This window comes from Cyprinus carpio, chromosome A13 (genome assembly GCF_018340385.1).
Source record: "Cyprinus carpio isolate SPL01 chromosome A13, ASM1834038v1, whole genome shotgun sequence".
NCBI lineage: Eukaryota > Metazoa > Chordata > Actinopteri > Cypriniformes > Cyprinidae > Cyprinus > Cyprinus carpio.
In genome coordinates, this window is record NC_056584.1 from 16,341,827 (window position 1) to 16,369,698 (window position 27,872).

The following is a 27,872-nucleotide window of genomic DNA, read 5'->3' on the forward strand; positions in this document are numbered from 1 at the left end:
TCCACAAGCAACTGAGCATGTCTTCAGAGAAATAACGTCTATAGAGGCACAAGAGATGAGGGGAGAGGACAAATAATAATAAACCTCAATTCTGTGTCTGGACTGTGAAATGCTTTTATCGCATGCCTTTTAGTTGTTGTGACACAAATCTATGAGATAAAGCAATTACTTTCAAATAAGTCCTGTAGTAATGTATGCATTAAACACATTTTAAAAAGCCATTCATTTTCTATGTTGTTTCTTCAATGTATAAGCTCATAATGGTGCAAAATGGCTTTGACCATTAATAAATGAAAATGCATCTGAATTATTTTTTCTTACACTTTTTTATAATACAAATTAATTTTCAATGTTTTTTGCTGTGCATGCAACTTATTAAGGAGAGGTTTGAGTAGATTTGTAATGACTAATCTGACAATATTTGGTCATTTTGATATCTCTTCTGTTTTATTGCAGTAATCTCATGAGATAGATATAACACATTGCTTATACTGAAACCAAGCCGTTTTTTTTTTTTTTTTTACTAAAAAAAGAAACAATTAGCAATGAAACTCACATTTCCATGGTGTCATCATCCTCATCATGCGCATCACTGAAAAAACCACTATAAGAAAGATGTTATATGCTCTTTGTTAACTTATTGTGAACGTATTCTGCATGGTAAACACAATATTCACAAAAATGTGAAAAGTGCATACCAAAACCTTTTTTAAATTAGAAATGGGGTTACTGAAAAGGTCCTCAATGCTTGTAAATTAACAACAACAACAAAAAAAACTACCAAATTATATTTTTATATTATATTAAATTCTTTAAAATGTAATGCCTATAGTTAGTATTTATCAAGTAATCTTTACTTGATTGTTATCAATCTTATGTACATTTCAATTGATTCCATAATTTTATATATATATATATATATATATATATATATATATATATATATATATATATATATATATATATATATATATAATATACAGACAAAATCATCATCAACAGTAACAGAAAAAGAAAGAAAAAACCAGTAGAAGCTCCAACAACTGTTCAGACAGTCTGAATGAAAGGCACCAAAGAAAAGCGGATGGATTTAAGTCACTGGCTCACTACCCTGCGCGCGGTGGATCACGTGACTCTACTGGTTGTGATGGCTTCCTTCGCTTACTGTGACTACACGCTTTGAGAAAAACATGGGCTTCTGCGAATTCTTGAGTCAAACCCACGAGTGTCCTCTCAAAATTACCCTTCATATTAGTGGAGGCAGACACAGCGTGATAAAGAAAAGAGGAAAGGCGCGGATCTGGAGAAGAAGCCGCGATGTTTCTGTTTCAGTTACCCGAGGATGTGCTCTTTCTCGTCCTGTCCTACCTGGATCCCAGATCGCTCTGCCGCCTCTCCCAAGCGTGCAAGAGAAGCTACATGTTCATCTCCAGAGACGCTGTTTGGAGGAAAATAGCTAAAGACATTATTAACACTGGCTTGACACGACAAGGAATAGATTTGTAAGGATTTTGAGATACACTAGCTGTGTTGCTAGCTAATCGTTCTCGGCCTACGCACAGAATAACAGAACTACGTAGATTGCGTAAGGCGACGCGCATTCACAGCAGTCGTGACGTAATGAAAACTGCGTACGTTGAAATTCAGTTCAGATCTTACGCTGATAGTCACGTGGATTTTGTTTACAGGCGCAACCAGCACTTGAGCGGGACCTCAAGACAATAAATTGGAAAAGTAGGCCTAATATCTATAAGCAGATGAATAGGATGTTGGATTGCAGTCAATCTGTTTTTTTTTTCTTCGTATAAATGTTTAGATTAGACTAAACTCAACTAACACTTCAGTCACTTTCCACGAATCCGAACTTTGTGATATCGATTTGTCTTACATTTTGCATAACCCTGTTACCATGTAATTCTCTTCATTTATTATTACAAAAAATTAAGATAAAATTCTTAAAATGTTCAACTTCCACTGACCCAAAAATATAATAATAATAGTAATAAATTGTTACAGAAATTTTAATGTTGGGTTTATTTGTCAAGCTCAAAGCTCAAACATTCCACAAACATGTATTTTTATTATTTTTGGGAAAAAATAGGTTTATGTCACTACATCACTTCATTAATGATGTTTTAATGTTTTTGCTTTAAAATTGCTAAATCACACAAATCAGGGTTTTAAACTGGGTTAGACATTACTCCCAAACGTTGATGGCAGGGTTGAAAAGATTTCAAACCCCACAGCAAATAAATAGAAAATGAAAAAAAAGTGTTTAGTTGGACTGCCTGAGGTTGTGGGTCAACATTTTCTGAATGTTAAGCAGAAGGTTAACCACCTTTTACTGAATTTATTGAAAAGTAAAAAAAAAACAAAAAAAACAAGTACTGCAGAGCACGTCACGGAGGCAGCCATCCTGTATCGGCGCCAGCGAACCAAAAAGTCTTACATTCTGTGCTTCTGTGTCCAAGTTTTAAGTTTATGATATAAGAATGTATATGCCTAAAGTAAGTTTGCATATCTGTTAAATAGTCTTCACTGTCTGCTGGAAGGAAAGACCTATAAACAGCATGTCATTTCAGAGTCCTTTCAGTCTGCTTCGAAAGGGGGGGGCATGAATACAGCATTTCCTTTATTTTGCCATTTATCTAAAGTAAACTCAAATAATCTCAACCATCAGTCCTCTGATCATTTTCTAATTTTTTCAGGTGTCCATCTATTCCTCTTAAGGACAGAGTGAGGGTGTCCCACAACTGGATCCATGGAGTCTGTCGTAAAGAAGTCCTTTTAAAATGGAAAATTAAGTGAGTTATTATTTTATATTCTTTATATATAAGTCCTTTATATGCACTTTATTTACTTTGGCTGTATCAAAATTGGAAGCATAAATAACTTGAATTGTCTATAAAACACCTTGCCATATGCAGATGCAAAAGTACAATTGCTTGAACAAGTAAAATAATATGGTTATTATGTGACCCCGTACTTTGAAAGGGAGAAGGGGAAAAAAGGAATTTAAAAGTAAGCTGGAAATTGTCGTGCTTTCATTGTCCTACACCAAAATACATATTTTTCATACATTTATCCTCTGACTTAGGGTGTGTAGTTGACCTTGCCAATATGGACAAGACATTATTGTGTTTTTTTATTAGCCTCCTCGTCACCTTAAGCCCCAAGATACAGATTGAATTACAGAATAAACGTGTAGGAGTAATTTCCATTCCTTGAATGTTCGCCCACAGCTTGTTGCCATGGATACAACTGGACTGTGATGTGCTGTACCTCTCTCAGGCAGCAAACATCAGTGCGTATCATCTGAGAGCTGACGGGGGAAAGTTACAGAACAGACGAGTGGCCCTGTTCTCCGGACACCAAGAAGACGTGTGCAGATTCACTCTGACAGACACACACCTTATCAGTGCAGGAGGGTAAATCCATGTTCACTGCTTAAAGATCTTTATAGTCAATCAGTCTTTTTTTTTTTTTTTTAATTATAATTATCAGCTCAGCAAACATGAACAGATTTTTTTTTTTTTTGTAATTTCAATTAGCGCAAAAAGTCTGTCAGCCACTGAATGGTGAAACAGGAATGTGTTAGTTTTCCTTCTTTTTCGTTATTGGGCCATTAGGTATTTCCTAAATTTAAACATAGTAAAATATTAACTGCAGTAGTTCAGCCATGCAGTGATTCCACACTTTGTGGTTTGATTGTTTGGGATAGTTTGCATTAAAACACATAACACTAATAATAAGAATAATTACTATAATGCATTTTATTTATAGGCGCCTTTCAAAACACTCACAGACGGCTTACAAACAGTCATAGAAAAGAAAAGATTTTTTATTATACCTCATTGATGTTTATTTGCTATAATGCCCTTCTTTAATTAAACAAAAGAATGTATGTTGTACTGCTACCAATCATTACTTTATTTGTATGTTTTTCCAGTGATGGTAAAATAATTGTTCATGACAGAGGAAGTGATTACTCTGTGGAGTATTATGGTCACAATCAGGAGGTGAACTGCATTGACTGTAAAGGGGGTGTGATAGTCAGTGGCTCCAGAGACAAGACCGCAAAGGTGAGATTGTGCACTGTATGTTCTTCTCTTGCTTTAATTTAAGTAATTATATATACAAGACTAGGTGTCTTGCATTAAATTCCACACAGTGAGTGAAAAGAAACCAGTGGATTTTGAAAGTTGGATCAGGAATTCATACTTCCTATGGAAGCAATACATTTTTACAACTGGTTGACTCTTAACATTTACTCCTTTTGTTATTCAAATTTTTTTTTTTTTAAGTCTGCATTTATGTGATAAACAAACAAAACAGTGATATTATAAAATGCTGTGACAATTTAAAATAATTTATTTCCGTTTTTATATATTTTAAAATGTAATTTATTACTGTGATGCCAAAACTGAAACATTTCTTATTATTATCAATGTTGGAAAAATTTGTGCTGGTTAATATTTTTGAATATAGAAAGTTCAAAATAACTGCATTTATTTGAAATATACTTTTTTGTAACAATGTAAAACTGTAACTTTTGATTAGTTTAATGAATCTTTTCTGAATAAAAATATTAATTTCTTTAAAAAAACGAAGTGTAAGTTAATGTGATTGTTGTACTGTTTGTAATTTCATTTTAGATTTGGGCTCTGGCTCCTGATCGATTTGGACAGTGCTTACATACAATCCCCACATATGACAGAGTGTGGTCGGTGGCCATCAGTCCATCTCTGTGGTAAGTCTGTACTCATGATTCAGTCTTTGTAGTTAAGAGTCTTAGTAATGCTTAGAATATAGTCTACCAAAGACCTTTCTTCCAGTGTTTGATTAATTTAGTGCTGTCAGTCCTTGATTTTCAATATTAGATAAAGTCATGTCATTCCAAATCTAATTGACTTTCTTTCTTCTGTGGAACACAGATTTTTGGTAACCAAACAGACATTTCTTAAAATATCTATTTTTATCTTCCACTTTCTAACTTTCTGTTACTATATGACAGCAAATATACAGTGGCCTGAGACCAATTAAAATCTGGGATTCAAAATCTAATTTAAACCTGCAAATAAACAGAAAAATGTAGTATTTTTAAACCATTTCAAACAACAGAAATAGGAGATATATATTCTTTTACAGTGCTCCTGTAGCTCAAGTGGTAGAGCATTGCGTTACGAAGCGCAAGGTTGGGGGTTCGATTCCCCGGGAACACATGATAGGTAAAAATTGATAGTCTGAATGCACTGTAAGTCGCTTTGGATAAAAGCGTCTGCTAAATGCATAAATTTAATTTAATTTAATTTTAATTTAATTTTTGCACGATTTCTAGGTCAAATACAGCCATTTCCTTTGAATAACGCTCATCTTGCTCGAGATTCTCAAAATGAAAATGTTGATAATTCAATTACACATTTCTATCAAATTGTTAGTTTCCCTAGCAGTGTCAGATCTTTGAATAGTGTATTTCCTTCTACTGTATCCATGATGCTCTTCCAGTTTCAGGCCGTGTAACAGGTTAGTCAGTGTGTGTTTGATTCTGCCACATAGTTCATACTTACTGATTTCCTCTGTTCTTCTCACTGTATGAATCACCAACAGACCTGAACATCAACCTTAGCTTACATCAAAGAGAATTTGAGAGCTTTCAAATAATGAATGTATCAGTGGGTTTAAAAGAGCGAGGTGGGGGTAGCGGCATCGTTACGGCTGGTGAGGTGAAGTGGTCATACACAGGGCAACCCAAAGCAGGTGGCCAGGCCCTTTTTTAATACATACTCTTCAATTTATTGCCATGCCATTGCTTTGAAGTCAATTAGTTCACACCTCTGAAATGCAGATGGAGAAGAATGTGATCCCAGCCCCTAAAGGCTTAGAAAGCAGAATTTTGCCCCCTCTTGGGGTGAAAAAAAACCTTTTTGTGGTTCTAAAATTCTTAAATGTACCATTTAATGTTTTTCCTGCTTCTTAACTCTCACCAGGACAGTGGCGATTCATCATTGAATGTTTCTTGACTTTTTAAACACAGGAATGTGTTGAACCGTCCGGTTGATAAATCGTTACAGGCTTTTGAACTTTAGATAGTTGTTTCAGTCTACAACTGGTTAACCGTTTCTCCCTCAATACATCTGGGAAGTTTCCCGATGTGATGAGCTGTTTAAACAAGTGTGGGATGGAGTGAGACAGGCGAAGAGGGAGAGAGGGGAAAAAAGTGCGTGCAGTATTTTTGTGGTGAGGGGGTTTTGTTTTTTCTTGTTGTGTTTTTTTTTTCTGGGATGTGTATTCTCACACGTTTTTTGTGACGCGGGGGCATGAAGCTGTGTAACTATAGCGGAGAGTCCACCTGCCCCTGATCCGTCAAACGCACCTTCACAGCACTGCTCAAAGAATGGAAACACTAAAGGACACGTTCTCATCTTTTGTCACGACAAGGCCAGCATGTAGCGGAAGAAAGCCACTGCTACTTGAGCAGATGCAATGGTTCAACACAGTTTTAGTCACTCAGCCGAGTCATTAATCCCCGCTGCCCCGTTTCCACAGCAAAGAATTTAGATTTCAAAATAAGAGACGATTATCCACATCATTAATTCTCCAATTTGATGGCTGAAATAGCAGGCCTCTGAAACAGACTGCTGGACCCAGATAATGGAACAAACTTCTTTACACACATTGACAGTGGGAGAAGTTGATGAAATTGATTTGAAATAAAGGCGTCAACTAAACCTGGGGTTTACTGTTTGATGCCTTTGCACCGAACTCATTCCTAAAAGATATAGACAACTATAAATTTTCATGTGTAAAGATCTATTTATACTGTAAAAATTTACATTATTGTGAATGTCTTGCAAATACAGTTACAATTAATGTTACTATTTAGCAAGGATGCATTAAATTGACCAACAGTAAATGCTGTTCCCTGGAACTTTCTATTTATCTAAGAATCCTGAACCAAAAAAATAAAATTATTTCCCACAAAAATATTTTTCAACATTGATAATAATAACAAAATCAACACCAAGTCAGCATATTAGAATGATTTCTGAAAGATCACGTGACACTAAAGGCTGGAGTAATGATGGAGTAATAAAAAGTCTGCTTTGCCATTACAGGATTAAATTACATTTTGTAAAAAAAAAAAAATATATATATATATATATATATATATATATAATATATTAAATATTACAATATTACAGTTTTTGCTGTATTTTTAGTCAAATAGATGCAGTCTTGGTGAGCATAAGAGACTTCTTTCAAAAACACGAAAAATGAAAAGTATTTATTTTGCTTTTCATATTTTATAACTTAAAACTTTTAAGATTTATTGTAATATGAATATTGATTTATTCTGAACTTTTCAGCAGTATGAAAACCTCTGAACTAACAATTAAGCAGACATTTAAAACATATTTCTCTGTGGTTCTCTGGCCATGTGGAAGCACAACCCCATTGTAAGAAAGAATTTCCACTTCCATTATTGGATTTTGAAAAACATAGGAAAGCTGATATTTTTGGGCCTGCTTAGTAATGTTAAAAGTGTCATTTCCTGTTCAGATTATCAGTCTCCGGTGTTCAAGCTCCACCAATTAGAAAAAGCAGCGCATGTCCTCTAATTGAGAGTGTGTTCTGATTTGACTCCTACAACAGTCAGGAGCTGAAACTGTAGATGTAGAGCGTTTCAAATAGTGATTGCACAGTGTGTTTTAATTTGGAAACCTGTAGGAATAGATGGGAAGCCCTTTTGTTGCAAATGTAATTGTTTCAGCTTCACGCTTGAGGTATCTAAAGGACAAGGAGCAAGAGAGGAGACGCTGCAGTGAGCAACGGGTCCGAAAGAAGGGGTGAGGGACAAAGAAAAGAGAAAGATGTCGAAAGAGTGTGCATATGGTCGCCTGTGACACTCAGGCATCGGGGCAGCATTGTTCCATCCCAGTGCAGAATCACACTTATTTTGTATAAAACAAAAGAACCGTGTAAGAAAATATAACCCTTCTCTCTTTTTTCCCGCCACTATTTGCTCAGGCTCTTTGTATTTCTTTCTTTTTAACCTCCCTTCTCTTCTGTTCCATAACCCTCCCTCCCTTTTGCCGTCATTTTTTCCAAGTAACGTTATCTGAAGGTCTGTTAGTGGGATATTCTGGCCGGAGCGAAATGCCAAGGCTGACTGTCGTCTATCTTTTTGCAGGCCCTGATCCTAACCGTATCCAGTGGCCCTTGTCCTATTTCTGAGATTGCTTTTTACAATTTTAGGCACCTGGGTTTTTCACTGGTTTTTCTGTGCAGCTTTGAAGAACTCCACGGTGACTGCATGACTTTCACAGCTGATGTTGCAATGTGAACGCTAGCTCTGAAATTCCCTAAATGGTGTCGTATGGCTAGCGGTCCCATCCTTAACTGTGAGACTGCTCAAAAAAAAAGGCCCCTCTCCCATTGCGAAGGTAATGGGCACTCTGGCACCCTGCATTGTTCTCATTTCACTCCAGTGGGTTGCTCTTCTGTTCTGAATTCCATTTACAATCTCATATCAAAGAGACAGAAGCAGCCATGTTGAAGGGGGGAAAAAACGGTATTCACAGCAGCCCAAATGATTCCTGATTCTTGATCTGTAACCCGTGAGCTTGACTGGTTCACCCCCCCCCACCCCACTCCGCTGCCCCATTTCAGTCTAGTCTTTGTCTGACTTCAGACTCTCACTCCAAATGTTGATTCATCTGCTCCTGTGCAAGGAAAGGCCCTGATACTTGCTACCTTGCTACTAATGGCCTCTGATTAGCATTCATTTTATCTTGAGGACACTGTTTTAGGACCTGGAATGACTTGTTCAATTGGTAATGTGGCCCTCAGAAGAGAAAGCTACTTTTTTTTTTCTTACTCAACTCATTCAGTTATTCAGAGCTAAAATTGGTTGACAGTTTACATAGCAATTAACATGCATGCTTTCTTTCATAAACACTGTGCTTCTTAGCTCTTGCTTATTCCTTAATCACACATTTTGCTATGTTATGGATTATTAGAAAAAAATGAAATTTTAAAATAAAGTCTTGTACACTCTCAGAAATAAAGGTAAAAAAGCTGTCACTGGGGCAGTACCTTTTCAAAAGGTACATATTTGTACCTTAAGGGTCCATTTTGGTACCTTAAAGGTACATATTAGTACTTAAAGTGTACATATTAGAACCCAATAGGTACAAAAGTGTACCTTTTGAAAAAGGTACCGCCCCAGTGACAGCTTTTGCACCTTTATTTGTGAGAGTGTATTTCCTTATTCCATCAGAGATACTCCCATGTTCATGTTCGTATTAACAGATGAAATCTGGGTGAAATGGATGAAGGCAATTCAGTGGCAAACAAATGACTTTTCCTTACAAATTTAATTGCTTAGTGACATGATCAACTAATTGTCTTTCAAGAAATTATTTTACTGTTCAAAATTATTACTACTGTTAAATGAAAATGCTTTTCATCCTTAAAAATGCATCATGGTGTCCACAAAAATATTGAGTTATTAAGCAATATTAAGTATTACATTTTAAACTATATTTTAAATAGAAAACAGTTATTTAAAATTGTAAGAATATTTCACAATATTACTATATTTTTGACCAAATTAATGTAGCCATGGTGAATATAATAGACTTTCAAAAACGTTTAAAAATCCTACCGACCCCAAATTTTTGAACGGTTGTATTATTTATTGTGTTTTTTTATTTTTTATTTTATTTTTTTATTGTTTTTTTTTTTATTTTTATTAAACTACTTCCCCTAAATATTGCAGGAACTGGACATTGAATATCTTATATCCTCCAGACATGCCATCCTTCACTCCTTGGGTCTGTCTGACCTATCCCATTTAAAGGTCTTTGTCATTCTCTTTTTACCACTAGATACAGAATTAGTAGGGAGCGCCTCTTGTTGATAAATAGTTTCCTGTAGTGTCAGACATGACAGATTTTAACCAACAAGATGGGACTTGTTGAGTCTGGAAGAATCCATCCAGGCCTGGGTAACTCTAGCCATAGTATATGTAAGGTACGTCGGCTACTCTTCCTCTTGCATTTATCGCACACATGCAGCACAGAGTCTGTCAGTTAGTGCATTAAGCTTGTTTGATATAACGTGGGGTTTGGGTTTGCCTGTTTTAGCTTGATATCAGCACTTCACTTTCAGAGAAAGTAGAAAAGATGTGTCATTGTTAGCCTGAAATGTGTAATTTGGTCTTGTTAATATCACATCACAGATCTTAAGAGAATTATGTTTGTTTAGCTTTTGGGACATTGTTTAATTATAGTTTAGAAGGAAGTGGCCTCACTTGGATGATCAAATGAGCAAACTGCGCATAAATTTGTGTCTGTTCATCACCCAGGGAGTTTTTAAACATGGCTAATCAATGTCTTATTCAGGGAATCTAAACACAGATATTGATAATTTTGTGCTTCTTGTATGTTATGATGGGAAAGGCCATGTCACGATGGACAGAAGCACTTCTTCTCTCTAACTGCCTCAAAGAGCACAGTACACACTACCTTAGTAGTCGCAATGAGCCCACAGCAACCAGGCAGGGAGGATGAAAAGGGACAGGGCGCAAGCGTCAAAAAAGAGAGGCAACCCCGAGGAGAAGTGAGAAAGACTTCTTTTTAAGGAGGCCAGTTTTGTTTAGAGTTGGTCAAGCACAACTACAAAGATGTTGCAGGGGTACTACTGCCTTTGAAATTTTCCAAAGAAAATGATTGTTGGATAAACCGCCCCCAAAATGCCACTCTCTGGCAAATGGAGGGAGCATGACCTATGACCCTCAGTATGAAAGTACATCGAGACGTACTCACCCTAAGCTCACCCCGCCCCAATTTCACCCCCTTTGCTCCACCCCATTCAAGCAAAGAGAGAGAGAGAGAAGGAGGAAAAAAAGAATGAAATTCATGTCATTCATTTGCTTCTCATCTCTCTCTCTCTCTTAAAGCTGGGAGGGCGAGCCGTGTCTTAGGAGTCAAGAATTCAATTAGTTAAAAAAGGGGAAAAAACAAGAAAGAAAGCAAGAAAAGAAAGAGTCTGCAACAATAAAGCGATAACGGACAGAATGTGCGTTTCCCACACGTTAAATACAGGGCGCTTACTACTGAAAGCACAGCATGGGAGCTATAGCCTCTGACTGCAGGTGGTGTCCTGAATAATTGCAGTCAATATGCCCCTTCTATGCAGGCTTTGCACAAGCAGATCATTACACACATGCCACATACAGGTGTTCCCCAAGCGCATTTGAGATGGAAACTTTTGTTATTCCCCAAAAAGCATTTCTGCTCAGAAGTTAGCTGGGGAGTTCAACTCTGTGGCTGTGGTGTAATGCACGACTGTCTGTGTCTTTCTTAGCCAGACAGAGTTAAGTCCACTGACATAAAAGTTCTGATACATTGTCACAATACTAAAAGAGATTTAAACTTAAAATAGCTTAAAAAAAAGTTTTACTTAAAATAGCATTTGTTGACTGTGAAAATTTTATATCTGTGTCAGAATTTTTCTAAGCAGCCTGTAGTTCCAAATGGGAAGAAACTTTAAACTTAAACAAGATTTTAATTTTCAGATGGAAATAACAGTACTAGCACAAGTGGTGCATACCCAGGGCATCATAAATAGAGCTCCAGACTGTGACCAAAACAGTAAAAAATGTGACAAAAAATGCGACAATATTTTAAAATCTGCTTGGATGGAAAGTCAGGTAAATAAAGCGGTATCAGTTCGGTAATAAAGTTTCCGTATCGTCAGGTATCTCCTCGTATATCTTTCTGCTGTTTGGAAAATGAACAAATTGCTCAAATAGATTTTTAATGATCAGTCAAAAAGATTCACAGTTTCAAACTCAAGTTCGCAATTTGAATTAGATCATTTAGAGCTGCTACTAGGTTCACAACGGATTCCCCTGTGATTCCCACTGAGTAATTTTATGGTTTTGTCTGTTTAATAATCGAATTAAACAAGAACCATTATTTTGATTAGAGATACATTGACCAATACTTTGCTGTGACATTCCATAGCATAGTGAGGTGATCTTTTGTTTTAAAGCAGAAGCCTGTTCACACCAAGGACAATAATTATAAAGATAATTATATTAGCTTCTACACCATTTTGTTACTATACAATATAGTGTGTGCTCCATTTTTGTCATCTGCTACATTAGCTCTTTAAAATCAAGGGGATTCTGATTGGCTGTCAATGTTTTTATCTTCATCAGCTGGAAAAAAAAAATTGTTCTCCAACAACTTTGTTCTTCTTTGTCATTATGGTTATAGCTGTGGTGCGAACTTTCCTATTATCATGGAATTTGAATTCTTATTAAAACTTTATAGTTATTGTTCTAGTTAACATCCTTGGTGTCAAAATGCATTAAAACTTTAAGGTAAATGGCATGTTGGAGCCATAATATTTAACTTTTTTTTAACATGTTTATGTTTATTAACTATTTTGTAATTTGTAAACAAAATTTGGCTCATAATTGTTTAATTTTAAGAGTCTTTTATGGCTTCCTAGTAATTTTTTATCTGATGTCCTGTTAAATGTGTCATTTAATTATTGGCAGGTGATGAGGTCTGCGTAAACTACCTGCTGACTTTCTCATGGCTTTTTTTTTTTTGTGTGTGTGTATATTTTTTGGTCTAAATTGATGTGATGCTGTTCCACTCCGCTAAGCGAAATGTGGTGTATGGAATGTTCCTCTGACCTCAGATGCAGGGTACATGAACAGAAAGCCAAAAGGTCTGTGAACTCGGGTGTGAGCTGAACGGGGGGCGGGAGGGGGTTTTGGGGGAGCTGGGCTGGAGGACGGGGCAGGAGGGTCGACACAGAGAGGGAAAGAGAAAGACCCTGTCTATTGTGTTCCTCCAGCCAATATAAATACATCATAACCCTTTTCAATTCAAACATATTTAGGGACTAAGATGAAAGCACTCTAACATCCCCTTGAACAAAGCCAGGGGTCAGCTATAACAAATGAACAACATCCACTGCAAGGCCAGTGCATGGGGGTTAAACTCCCTTTGAACCCTGTCTTTACCCATGGGCCTTTAAGAGAGACTGAGATGTGTTTGGGGTCAGTAGATTTATTTCACTGTGTTTAAAATATTTTCCTCATTTATTATAATCATTGCACAATTAATGACAATTTAACTGTCATATTTTTAATTTAGTATTATTTGATTATTTTTTCCATTCTTTCTATTACTTTTTAGATAAAGAGTAACTGAAGTTTTACAACACCTTTTCTCGTTTATGGTATCCTCTATGCGTGTGTGTGTGTGTGTGTGTGTGTGTGTGTGTGTGTGTGTGTGTGTGTGTGTGTGAGAGAGAGAGAGAACCAATATGATAAAATGACTCCCTATTGCTGAGAGAGGACGATCAAAAAATTATTACAAAAAATTAAGTGGTTCTATGCTAGTAAGTATTATTTAACATAATTTAAATCCACTTAAATTAATTATTTTATACCAACAAACAATTGTATATTGGTTAATTCGTCTTTAAGGTTACAGTTGCAGGTTACCACTTTTTGCTAATTATAATTTTTTTTTTTTTTTTTTTTTTTGGACCAAGCTGGTTTAGCTGGTTGACCTAATGGACAACCAGCTGGTTAGAGCTGGTAGACCACCATGGACCAACCAATATGTTTAAAAAAAACCAGCTTGATTACTTGACCTGGTTTTTCTAGTAGGTGTGCCTCATTTTGCTTGGATGTAAAGCTGTTTACACTATCTATCTATCTATCTATCTATCTATCTATCTATCTATCTATCTATATATATATATATATATATATATCTATATATATATATATATATATATATATATATATAGTTTTATCTCTATTTTGAATTAATTTATCCTGTAAATTGTCAATGTCTTTACTGTTGTTATTGTCATGTTTTTCATGTGATCTACTTTTTATTACACTACTTTTCAAAAAGTTTATGGTTGTTAAGATTTTTAAATGTTTTGAAATATTATTTCAATTTAAAATAAGTGTTTTCTATTTGAATAGAATTCCACGTGTAATTTATTCCTGTGATGACGAAGCTGAATTTTTCAAAAGCCAGTTACACCAGTCTTCAGTGTGGAGATTTGGTGCTCAAGAAACATTTCTTATTATTATCAATATTGACTACAGTTGTGCTGCTTAATATTTATGTGGAAGCCATAATACAAAAATTTGAATTTCTTTTATAAAACAAAAAAACAATTTATACTCAACAAAAGTGTACATAATCAAAATTAGGTTTTTTAGTTTTATCTTTTAAAAACATCCTGTTATATATTTGTTGTACATTCAGCACATTTCGCTTGCAGTAGTCTTGACCCAATACGTGTGGTTGCTTGTGTTGGTTTGGCCCTAACAGTGTTATTACTGTGGAGTTCTTCTCCCAGCAAGGGCTAAATTAAAGTTTGTGTGACCCCGGCACTAATTTCATGCTGCACAGTCCCTCAAATAATGATGGCAGCTGATTAGGTTACCAAAATGGTTGTGTTGGCAGTGAACCCCTGACATGTTCTAATGATCCTGAGGCGTGCTGGGTTTTTGGGGCAGAGGAGCTGGGGTCTGGGGTAGGCAGCATGGGCCTAGGGGCTGCTCTTCGGTTTAGAGGGGGCATGAGGTCGAGGGAAGGTGGAGGCACATTAGGCGAGAGAGAGGCTTTGACCTTTTACAGCTATAATATCACTAGAAGTCCCTTTTAGATCAATCAGAACTTGTCTGGGAGACAAAAATGTATTTAATTGTGGTGTTCTATTTTTCTCCTCTTCTCTCCCTCCCTTGTGTTTTTTCACAATCGGACTCACTGAGGGATAAGTAATTGAAGTAATAGAGAGTAATAAGGGCTGGGAAGAGAGAGCTTTGGCCTTGCCCCTATTGTATCTTGTGTCACACAGGTTCAAAGGTCAGGCAGCCTGCATATTCTATTAGGGCGCACAGCCTTCATTGGGGCAAACGAGTTTACCCAACAGTAATTAAAATGCCAGCACTGGCCAGGCGAGCTGAATATGGTTGATGGGCCACCGCTAACTGGGTTGACAGCTGCCATGGCTGTCTTTGCCAATATGCTTGGGCCCTCAATGAACAAACCAACTGAAGCCATCACAGATGAGAACGCATGTTCCCTCAACTTTACTAGCGCTCTCTTTCTTTCTTTCTGCCTTTTTTTTAACACCAAAAATGGCTTCGCATTTTGCTCGCATATCTCAGTTTCTCAGCGTTTTCATGATATATCTTCAATGACTTGTTTGGCACTAATTTTACTGTCAATTGTTATGTTTTTACCTCACCAAATATTCAAATTCCTCTCTGAAAGCAAGCAAAAAGTTCACTCCAAAAATAAACATTTCAGTGATAACTATATTAGCGTCCACACCAATGCACAAAGTTCTCTTTGTTGTAAGCACTTACTGCAGTTTTGTCATCAGTCAGGATGGATTTTGATTAGCTGTCAATGTTTTTGTCGTTCATCAGGTGGAAAAATCGTTCTGAAAGTGATTACAACTACAATGTTCCTCATTATAGTTGTGGTGTGGACTCTGCTATTCATTTAAATTTAGAACAGTTTTAAGAACTATATCTTTAACGTTGTTGGTGTGAACAAGCCTTAACCAACCGACCCTGCATATGTTGTATGTGTGTTTGTGTGTGAGTGAGATGAAGGGTCACTGTCCCTCTCTGTTTTTGTGCTGGGGGTTTGGAGTTGGACACCAGGCGCTACAGAGCTTATTCACACGGGCTGGTTGTTAATTTGAGGCCACACTGGTATTCCATTGTGAAGCCCGTTTCTTTGGTTGATGTTAGTGGGAGGGCAAAGAACCCCCTGCTCTCACTCTAGGTTTTCTCTAGAGGTATGAAAGTATGTGAGAGAGGGAGATGCTTTGTGATTTGTGTAGTTTTACTCACTTCTCGCACGGTGCGTCAGTAAGCATTCGCTGCGAGGCATGTTGACGCCGCATAACACTTTACATAGTTGGCACAGAGACTGAGAAAGCATTCTGTCAATGAAAGAGACCATCCCAGCAGGGCATTGTAGGAATACCTGAGTGCTAAAACAGGCACATTCCTGTGTGTTCGCTAGTGTGAGGGCCCTATTGTTCAGCTCACCTCCGAACACAATGTAGGGAGCAGGAGAGCCTTGAGCCTCGCCCGCCAATCCCAGCTGTCCAGGAGGGCTCTAATCCCTGACTGTATCCCACAGGTCAAAACTACTGCGCTCACACACCCGCCCACCTGTACCTGCTCAACTAATTTCAACCTGTCACCCAACTAAAAAGGGGCCATCAAGAGTGTTTTTGTTTCTTTTTCTTTTTTCACCGCGTTCCTCCTTATTTCCCCCTAGATGTCTCGTGAACGAAAACACATCTGTGAACAAATCCGTTGTCTCAACATACCCTTCAGTCACTCTTTACACCTCGCTACGCTCCATTCACTTTTCAAAATTAGTTTTTAATGCTCTGTGTGTATTCTATCCAGAAGCCAAAATATTACTCCACTGTTACGTCACCTGCTCAGTATTTAAATGCTAAAAGCATTAAATGCTGGAACAAAGATTATTTCAGTAAATGTTCTGAAAGGCACTGAAGGCTCTTAATCAGATTTTGTAAAGTTTTCTTAATAATAAATACAAACTAATAATATTATTTAACATTATTATTAGTATTTTGTAATTATTAATATTAATAAACCTTTGCCAAATCTGGCATTAAATGCTGGCTTATTATTATTATTATTATTATTATTATTATTATTATTATTATTATTATTATTGTTATTGTTATTATAATGCCTAAAAATGCTGAAATGTTTGAATTTTAGTTTTGTTTTGTTTTTTTCATTTATTAATGCATATATTTTGCAATCATTACTAAAGATCTTTATATCTTTGCAGCAACTTTGTGACAGGAACAGCCTGCTGTGAGAATTTTGCTCCTCTTCGAATCTGGGACATAGAAAGGTATGGGTTTTTTTCTACATGGCTGTTTACATGTTTTTTTTTCTTCTTTTTTTTTATAGTATTCATTTATTGTAATGTTTATTTGTCCTATTGAACCTGGCGCTGGAACATGTTCCATCTCTTCCATTTTTGGTTGTTGTAGTGTGTCTTTGTTTTGTCAGCAAATTTTTACATCATCATTATCGTTATTATTTTACATAATTAATTGAAATTATGTGTTATGTGTAAATAGATAGCCATACAAATTTTAAGTGTTTTCTGCTTCTTATCGAAATTACCATTAGATTTTAAGTTAGATCTTAATTATTATCTTTCATAGCAACATTTAGTTAAATGTGGATCGTACTGTAGATGTATAAAGCTCAAAAAAAGTATGAATTCTTGTGTTACTATTTGAAACTGTTAATTTTACAAAAAGTGAAAGTAGACCTTTATCATGATGATGGAAGCTGCACCATTATCCCTTCAACTCAGTCTTTTCTCTTTGAGAAGTTCAAAGCTGACTTCCTGACACATTCCTGTCATGAAAGGCCATGCTTAAACCTGATACAACCTGACTGGTTTCCATAATTCCTCAGCTTTACCTGTTGAATTCAGCCTACTTGCATGTTGTCAGTCTAAGTAAAGTAAAAGAGGAGGTGGTTGGGTGGTGGGGGGGTTGGGGGGGACCGTGAGTTCCGGTACCAAATGACAAGGAAATTCGAGATGGGAAAAATTGCAGAGAAGGAGTAGAGGCGATTCCAGACAGATTTCCCTGGGAATCACATGTTCAATAGAACACCGGAACACAAAAGTTTAGGCAAGATTAATGTGACCCACCGACGTGCTTGCGTTTGATCTGTGAGGCGCGGGTAGCCAGTGTCAGCTTGATGGACACGTGGGCTGGCCGGCTATCAGAATGCAGATGCACGCACAGGTAAACAGGCCATTGAATCAAGTTAGACTTACTACAGCCCTGTTAAACTAGGAACCAATTAAGGTTACACAGAGGTGTGACAGTCAGTGAACAAGCAAGAGTCTTTGTTACTTTAATTTAAAACAGACATTTTTCAGAAATGTTGTATATCTTATAGAAGTTTGGGCTTGATGAGATTTTTTTTTTATTTATTTTTTTATGATTTTTCAAAGAAGTCCCTTATGCTTATCGAAGCTGAATTTATTTAAACTGTAAAAACTGTATATTATTACAATTTAAAATATTTTTTCTATTTCAGTATATTTTAAAATGTAATTTTAATTTTCAGCCGCCATTACTGCAGTCTTCAGTGTCACATGATCCTTCAGAAATCATTCTAATATGCTGATTTGGTGCTCAAGAAATAATTCTTCTTATGATCAATGTTGAAAACGATTATGCTGCTTTATATTTTTGTGGAAAGTCATTGTTTAATTTTTGAAGGATTCTTTGCTGAATAAAAATCTTTTGTAACATTCCAAATGCCTTTCACTGTACAAGTGTAATGCATACTTAATAAATAAAAAGATAAATCATTAAAAAAAAAAAAATCAAGCTGACCCCAGACTGTAATAATATTTCACAATATAACTGTTTTTAAAGTTGTTGTTTTTTTCTTTGATCAAAATACAGTAAAAACAGTTATACTGTGAAATATTATTAACCTTGAGAATAAGAGACTTCTTAAAAACAAAAACATTAAGTATCTAGATCCCAAATTTTGTGTATATACTATACATTAATTAAAACAAACTATTTTAATTTATTTTAATGAGAATAAAATTCTTGATTGTTATTAATACTAGCTTCAGGTAATATTTTATTGCATTTAGATGTACTTGCTTGAGAAAAGAGGTTTCGGTAGATTTTTGTGTCACACAGTACTGGATTAGTTTTATGTGCAAAATAGGTACATTTTAACACTGAGAGCATTACCTGAGTGTTAAGTGTCTCAGGAGCATTCAGTGACCTGTCCTGGAGTGAGTCGTGTTGTCTTTCCTCCTGTCTTTGTGTAGCTGCACTAGGGTCAGTTGTATCCTGCCATAATGTGTTCCCGTCTAGTAATCAGGTGCACCTTGTGTGAGGAGCACAAAGCCGCCAGTCACAGGGGGCTGAGAAACCGACTGATGAGTGGAGGGGCTGGGGGGTGACAGGGAATGGGGGCTGGCTGTGTGTGTGTGTGTGCGTGTTCCTATGTCTCCCTTTTTTAACATTTCCCAGACAGGCCACCAGCATAACCCTTAGACGACAGCATCCTGAGTTTCCCGACAGTGCAGAGTGGAGGAGCACAAAGCCGCCAGTCACAGGGGGCTGAGAAACCGACTGATGAGTGGAGGGGCTGGGGGGTGACAGGGAATGGGGGCTGGCTGTGTGTGTGTGTGTGCGTGTTCCTATGTCTCCCTTTTTAACATTTCCCAGACAGGCCACCAGCATAACCCTTAGACGACCAGCACAAACATGAAACACATTAGAGTGGTTACATTTACCTCAATCAGAAAAAACATCCAGCCTGTTTGCCACAAGAGTGTTGACTGTACAGTAGCTCTGTAATGTCAAGATTGGTTTTATGTTCAGCACAAGAATAGCTAAATTCTAAAAAAAAAAAAAAAGGTTTTTCAACTAATTCACTGGATAGTAAAGGATCTTCAGAAACACCACATCACCTAAGAGAGAGCATGTCTGATGTTTTTTAAGCCTGCTAATTCAAGTTTAACTGGCGAAAGCCACTGAAATTTTTTTTTTTTTTTTTACATATTCTTGAAAGATCGGGGTGTATTTTCAGCAGGGCCTGTTGACTGGATGAAGGAATAATAGAGAGGATGTGTACAGGCCAAGATCACTCAGACCCTCATGTCTCATAGTACCAGCTGACCGGCTGCTTAGACTAATTACAGCATCATGAGGGAAGGAAAGAAAAGAGTGTGAGTATGAAGAACACTGAGATTTCACTACTGTTAGCCAGCGCTCTTGTAGCATGTTGTATTCTATAGTGTCTTTTAAGTCCAGTGCTTGAAAAAATACTTGATATAATCATCAGGCTGAAGATCAATCCCCAGACACCAAAGCAAAGTTTTACTGTTTTGCCAAAATGGATGTGAATATTGCTTTAATGTAAAATTATTAAGTAATATTTTCGTGAAAATGGTGATACTGTTTTTTTGCCATAGGGATAGTATGCAAAAATTATTCTACAATTTTTGCAAAATTAATCTAAGCACCAAATGTGAGTGAAAAAGCCCATTGTTTTTTTTAAAAACATTATGTAAAAGACTTATGAATGGTGGGACAAAGAATGGCTCAATTTGATGTGGCGCAAGTTTGTTTTAGATCCTGAATAATACATTACGTTGTATGTGCCAACTTTTAATTAAACTTTCATTATAAAGTAATGGGAAACATTTCCAGCTTTGCAGAATTTCTGACTTTGCCCTGGACATGGCAATTATGCTCTTTCTTTAATGTCTTTCTCCTCTTTATAGTGACAAGTCTGTGATCAGCCAGAGTCAGGGACACACAAGTGGTGCTTTAAAAGGACCCCTAAGTTTTCATGGGGCTCTTACCATCAAAGAATCTCACAATTGCCCAGAAATTCTTGACATTTTTTATCTCAAAGAAAAGGGTTAAATGCCTGGATCCTACTAAGAGCTGTGTTATACAAATTGCAATCTCATTGTTTTTAAGAGAACGCGTGTGACATTTAAAAGTCTCCATTGTCCTGCTCCATGCCATTTTTTTTTCTTTTCCTCTTTGCTGGTGGTTATTTCGACTGTGGGCTAAATTGGCTGACATGCAGATGGCACAATGTGATTTCTGTTTGTTTTAGGTCCTGAAAACCTCAGCAGGGCTCTTTATGTACCTGTCTCACATCCTTTCAGGGCACTGACTGTTTCCCATAGCTTCCCTGTGCCAGTTTACCCTCTACACTTAACCTTACAAGAGCGATAGCTCAAAATGACCTTTTCCTGTGGATCTAACACCCAAAGAAATGTCCTCAGCATTGCCCTTTTTCAAAATCCATTAATTCATTAAAGTTCCCTTTCATAAAGTCTGTGTGTGGCCCAAATGGTCAAACAGAGACAGAGGACTGTTAGGGAGGCCAGACTCACCATTTTTCTTGATGGCCCTGAGACCATAACTCACGACTAATTACGAACACATGCCATTCTTTATAGTGCAGAATAGGGATTTAAAAACTCCCAGGCAATATCAGAACATAAAAAGAGAGGACCTTTATATATACTATATATATATACTATATATACTATATATATACTATTTTGTTTTTAGTTTTTAATTTATTTAATTTTAGATATTGTATATGTTTTTTTTATAATTATGGTTTTCTTCCAATCAGCTTTATATTAGAGAGTGTGTGTGTGTGTGTGTGTGTGTGTGTGTGTGTGTGTGTGTGTGTGTGTGTGTGTGTGTGTGTGTGTGTGTGTGTGTGTGTGTGTGATATATATATATATAAAATGAAATATAAAAAATATAATTTCATTATACTTTTAAGTCCCATTAAGAGTGTGTTACTCATAACTGTTTTTTAAATATTCTGCAGATTTTTAAGGAAAATCAGGGCAGAAAAAATATGCAAATTCTGTATGGGTGAGTGGCTAAATATTGCAAGTGCTGTTTTTGCTTGAGCTTAAACATGTCCAGGGTTCAAAAAGGATTAGGTTGAGGTCAGTTGCTCTTTGAGGAACGCTTTAAAAGGATGTAGAAAATACAGCTTTTTCCCTCTAGTTTGTCTGTCTGTATTTGGTGGCTACATTGTTCATGTGATCACTTTAGCAGATTGCAAATATCACAGTTGCCCCTGACATGTCTGTTAGTGACCTCTCAGCTTCCACATGTCTGAACATTAGACGTCTCCTTCGGCAAGAACTGTGAAAAAAGCCATGATAGGGCCCCACTTATTGTTACTTAATTTCTAGTTTTGCTTGCTTAAAGGAGGAGAAGGCAAACCACCTTTGTTTGGCAGTCTTTGAACCACGTTTGAGAGGGAATGATGGTGGACACACTGTATATGTATTACTCCACTGGGACAGGCGCTCTCATGTCTTAATTAATCTGTCCATTTCACCTTCTGACCTTAATAAAGCACATGACATCACTCTGCTAAAGGACTCCTGTACTCTGAGTTTAAATCGATCAATTTGATCAATTTTTCCTTAGCAGCCCTCTAACCTTTTTTCACTCAATCAGAAGCTCTCGTCGACCCGACTGTGATCAGACAACGTTTGGAGCAGGGACAGTCTCACCGCACGTTCCCAAACAGATCAGACGCTGGAAGAACAAGGTCGCCTGCCATGCAGATGCAGTAATTTAAAAGATTATATGGTTATCCTCCATCCTGTAATCTTCACAGGTTCTCTCTAAAATGGGAGAAAAAACATGGGACGCATAAAAAAAAAAACTGTGACCTAACAATTTAAGAATCCTGGGTGTTTGCTGTTGTACTTGGAACAGTACTATTACTGGCTTTAAAATCAGAGCACAGATGTGAGGACTTCTTTTACGATGCTTGTTTTTCTCACTTCACGCTTTGACATTTGTAGAGAGTCCCAGGCAGACACCGGACACTCTCTCTCTCTCTCTCTCTCTCTCTCTCTCTCTCTCTCTCTCTCTCTCTCTCTCTCTCTCGACCTGAGTTTACACAGTTTCCTAAAGCACTTAAAAAAGAAATATCTGATGCAAATTGCATGTTTTGCAAACAAATGTTTTGTGTCATTTAATTGATTGTACCCATTGTGCAGCACTGTCATCAGTTCAAGTTGTTGCCAGCGTGTTATTTTAGCAGCAAGGGGTAAATGATGGGTATGCAGATGCCCGAGGGGCTACAAGAGAGTTTGTCTTTAGGCCCACCAGGGTCTTGGCCTTTGGTTCTGCAGGACTATCTCTTAAAGAGCCTGTGTCTAAGAAAGACCCCCCTTGTCTCCCCCAGAGCGAAGGTTGGGGATTACCAGTCTGCCCTCGGTGAACAAGCTCACAGGAGACCTCGAACGTGGGGGGTGGTCGCTATGGCCATTGGGCTCCTCTAAATGGTTGCTAGGGGCCAGGTATCAAAGGTCCACAAGTCGTGCACAGTCACGGTCATGGAGGGAATTAAATAGCAACAAAGAAATTGTGATTCTACAATAATCTGGCCTCTGTGGCGCGGGTGGGGGCGGAGGGCGCCGTGGAACCATTGGGTCTGTGATCATAGGAGCGTGGTGCTAGTCCTGACACCCCCCACTTCTACCCTCGAGTCTCCTTTCTTCTACTCCTCTCAGTTCTTTCGCGTATCTGGGAACGTACCTTATGGCCACACTAAGCTGCTTTAGCAGCCCATTCAAAGTCAGAAAGGTGTTTACTTTTTATCTCCTCATCCTAAAAACTAATTTAGCTTTTGTGTGGTCCATGCACATTGGAAACGCACAATGATAGTGGGATTTAATGGTAATAAGAGATTAAGTGAGCAAATTAAGGCGTTTGGTTGAAATTAGAGCTTTATTGACTCCGAGATGTGAAGACTGGGAGATGTTCCAATCTCCGCAAGTAAACACGACCTGTTTTATGAGCCTGCCAGTCACTGAATCGCTTGATAAAACTGATACTAAGACGATGAGACACAGATGACCTCACTTGTCCAGTTGCTTTTCAACTGGCTCTCTGGAATGACTGGCCTCCAGCAAGTCTGCGTAATTCCAACTCGCCTTTCTGTGTTTATTAATGTGTTAATTTTCCTCAGTGAGGTTTGACAAGGTATAATCTGCAAGCTTCTTCTCTTATCTCTTTCTCCCAGGTGTCACCTGGTGTCGTGTCTCGGTACAGAGTTCCGCCGTGGTGCAGGTGTGTTGGACATCACCTATGAGTCTCCCTTCCAGCTCCTCACCTGTGGATACGACACTTTCATCCGCTATTGGGATTTGCGCGTCTGCTCCAGGTACTGCCCAGTTCTTCTGCTTATGGGAACCTCCAGCGCCTCGCCATTACGATTTGAGTTTAATTAGGCTCAGTTCTTACATTGACCTGTGCTGTCAGCAGATTTGGCCTTGTCTACTGAGACTAATAAAGTTAGCCGGTACGTCTCGGAGAGCCTGTGAGGAAGATTAGTGTTCTCTGTTAATCTAATAAGCCCTCCTGTGCATAGAGTACCGTTTAGATAAAAAAGAAGCCAGACTTGAGCCTCCTCTTGGGTCTGTGGACACAATTGTTCCTCTGAGAGATTGAAAAGGACCCCCTCGTCAAGAGAGGCTCTTGCGCTGGGACTCTCACCCACCCAAGTCCACGCCAGTTGGTGGCCATATTGATGTGGTGCAGTGTGTCTCCAGGACAACGGGGCGGGTGCTGGGGATCAGCGAGCTGCTGGTGGGGTGGACTGAGGCTCTATGTAGGGCTTTGGGGAGGGGGGATCCTCACAATCACGAATGGGCAGTCAAGTAACACAAATCAGAGGTGATTGAAAGAGGGCCCTGGAGAGTTTGGGGAGGGGCAAATGTCCCCTCTTAAGATATCAATAATTCACAGTAAGACCAGTCAGGACTCAATATGTGGTACGTCTTGATTCAAAGCCGTTAGTCATCTGAAAGTCGTCATCTTCTATAAAAAGAGGGCACTTTCATTCACTTGTAGAGAAAACTGTAGATGATGGGTAAGTGTGTGAAACAAAAATTTTAGATTAATTGTGAATAATTGAGGAGGATGTGTGCTCGTCTCTTCAGTTGAATTTGATTGCTCAGCACCTTGCAGGTCATATTGTTGCTTATACGTGGGGTTAAAAATGGAAGATGAGAGATGACGGATTAGTTTAATCACAAACCTTTTGAATTAAGTTGTGTTTTTGAATGAAAAAAAACAGCATAAAATATCACATTTATAAAATGCATTGCTAATACTTGACACTAGAGCTGTTGTTTTCATTTTTAAGTAATAAGTAATTTTAATTTCATGGTACACTTTCACAGAAAATATGCAACAGTTGTACCTTTAGAGATGCAACTGCTTGTCACTGAGGCAGTTCCCTAAAAATGACATCCTTGTACCTTATTTACCTCTATAAGGTACATACTTAAGGGTAACTCTTAAGGTACTAATATGCACCTTTTAGGAGTAGTTAAGGTACAAAGATGTCCCTTTAATGATTTTCCCCAAGTGACAGGCTGTTGTATCTCTAAAGGTAATTTTTTTCTGACAGTGTATTAAACTGTATTGTGAATTGTGGGTTGTATATGATTAAATTTTAATGTGTAAGAGGAATGACCCAGCCCCTGTTTAAGGTTCCTCTGTGTGAGTGCATGTGTGTACACATGTGCATCACAGCAAGATGCGATCCAGACATTTCCCACACGCTCCTGCTGCCCTGCTGTCTGCCACACAGCCCAGCCACACTCCCTCTCCATGATTTATTCAGCACACCATTAATGGAGAATTGATCTCTATTGGCTCAGCACACACGCAGACACTTGCCCTGTCCTTCCCTCTTTTTTTTCTCGACCTGCTCTAAAACAAGAAAACCCCTTTCCGTAAACAAGGGATGAGGTTTCACTCTTGTGGCCTGCCAGCGCAAATAAGACACTCGCCCTTAAGCCGCACAGGGAGAGCTAGCCATGGTGGCTTTGGCCCTCTGCTTTAGGGCCGGTCTAATATAGTGTGACAATGGCTGGAGTTGTGGTGTAACTATGGACTTCAGTACTTCAGAATGTGTCCAAATATGCATAGCTGTACATTATATGTTCATTTCAGTTGGAAATTTGATTCCGGTATTTTAATTTTTGTGATGTCCATTATGCTTATCCTAGCTATAATTATAAGGGAATATGAATAACCCATTGTTCTTTAAAAGAACAGGTCATCCAAAAATTTACATTTTTGTTCATTCCAATCCAGTATAACATTTGTTCTTCCAGGGTTGTTATACTTAACTAAAACTAAAACCATAAAAAAAAAATTGTTACTTGAAATAAATATTAACTGAAATAAAATGTGTGTGTGTGTGTGTGTATATATGTGTGTGTATATATATATATATATATATATATATATATATATATATATATATATATATATATATATAATATATATATAATATATATATATACACATTTACTTATATGTATTTTATTAAATTTTTCATTTTCATTTAGGTTGATGTTCTAAAATAACTAAAACCGAAATAAAAATGGATAAAAACTATACACAGACATTTAAATTAAAAAAAAACTAAAACATAAAATTGACAAACTAAATTACTAAAACTTTAAAAGTAAAATGAAAACAGAAAATTAAATTAAAAAAATTAATTCAAATTTTTTTTAAAAACTGTAATAGTATCTAACTGATACTAAAATAACACTGCTTTGTGTGGACCACAAAAGAAGATATTTTGAAGAATGTCACGCTGTTGCTTTCCGCACAGTACACATAGTGACCAGGGAGTGTCAAGCTACAAAAAAGCATTGTAGAGGTAGTCCACACACCAGATTTGTGTGAAGATCATACCACAGTTTAAGTCATTTCTCCCTGTAAATGTTCCCCTCTGCTGTAGCTCTTAAATCACATGTGGACATCTGCATATTTAATCATTTGGCTAACTTAAAGAGACAGTATTGGTTGAACTACCCTATAAAGCAATGTATTTGTAGCAGCTGATCAATATGTGCACTGGATTTACCTTTCTAACAGGAAATGTGTGATGGAGTGGGAGGAGCCTCATGACAGTGCCCTTTACTGTATAAAGACAGACAAGAATCATATGATTGCCAGTGGTTCATCATACTATGGAGTAGTCCGCCTTTGGGACAAACGGAAAACCCGCTGTTTACAGGTAACTGTGAGCATGTTTCAGCACCATTTCATTTGATATTTTATTTTATTATAGTAATATTCATCTTTGCATTTATCGATTGACAGATGTTCCAGTTGGCGCCCACCACCAGCAGCCCAGTGTACAGCCTGTGCTTCAACACCACTCACCTGTACGCTGCCCTGGCCTCTGTCCTCTACTCCCTTGACTTCAGATCTGCAGCATCCCAGTCCTGGAAATAACCATCCGTTAATGTTGCTTGAGACTTTTACACTCGTTCTTCATCTCCTCCAAGCCCTTAGTGATGGTCTTAGACTTTTAAATGGGGAAGTAGCCATCTTGCCTTTGGATAATCAGTGCAGCTAATGATACAGTTGTGGCCTGGTGGATATTTCCACAGGCTCATGAGATTGAGCAGGGTTCACGACCTTTTGTGGCCCGAGTCTTAACGGACTTAACACATTGCCAGCGACCTCTGAGATGTCTAAAACAAACACTGCTCAGAGCTGCCAGCATCCACTGAGGAAATTTATGCTTAACCACAGCACATATGTTAGCTGAAAGTATATTTTTCCAACAATGAGCCAATTAAATGTGTTTGTTTTCTTTGTATGTTGTCTTTTTTGTTCTCAGTTAGCCAAGGCTTGCTCTGAATTCCTTGGTCAGTTGTTGTTTACATTGATTCCATGACACCTCGCTCACACGTACACCATTTTATCGCTTGTAGTTGGTCGCTAGTATCCGTTCCTGTTGCTAGATGCCCTACTATTATCGAAACTGACCATAGCTTTAGATAAAATCTCATCACAAACAGGATGTCATTCAATTTTGACAAGAAATCAGTCTTCTTACTGCTAAAAATGAACATCCTGGAGGGGAAAGTGTTTGTATATAAATTGCATTTATGCATAATGTATCATCATTATCAATTCATGAATCACACTCTGACCATTTTTGACAGTTTTTCATGCGTAATTTTTTGCTATGATTAAACGCTGACTTTAGCACTTCATCTTTCTGAAACTTCACTACGGTATCTCAAGAGTGCCAATGTCTTGACTCCTATTGGCACCCATTTACATAAGGTGCATAAACTTGTGGAATCAATGGACTCAATCACATCCCATTGCCAGTGGTCATTGTTTAACTGTCATTGAAA

The 27,872-nt window shown here is 37.5% G+C and overlaps 1 protein-coding gene across 2 annotated transcripts; it reads left to right on the forward strand.

The window, feature by feature from the left end:
* Positions 1-1,089: 1,089 nt before the first annotated feature.
* LOC109066358 (F-box/WD repeat-containing protein 4-like) lies at positions 1,090-27,323 on the forward strand. 2 transcript variants are annotated; one of them, XM_042768985.1, is made up of 9 exons: positions 1,090-1,502; positions 2,709-2,804; positions 3,243-3,428; positions 3,950-4,082; positions 4,656-4,750; positions 16,908-16,973; positions 23,714-23,854; positions 26,593-26,734; positions 26,821-27,323. In XM_042768985.1, exons 1-9 carry the CDS (start codon positions 1,318-1,320, stop codon positions 26,953-26,955), a joined length of 1,179 nt encoding a protein of 392 aa, XP_042624919.1. In that variant the 5' UTR covers positions 1,090-1,317; the 3' UTR covers positions 26,956-27,323. The 2 variants fall into 2 exon arrangements, with proteins under 2 accessions (XP_042624919.1, XP_042624920.1); XM_042768986.1 differs by having other exon boundaries at positions 1,362-1,631.
* Positions 27,324-27,872: the final 549 nt, after the last annotated feature.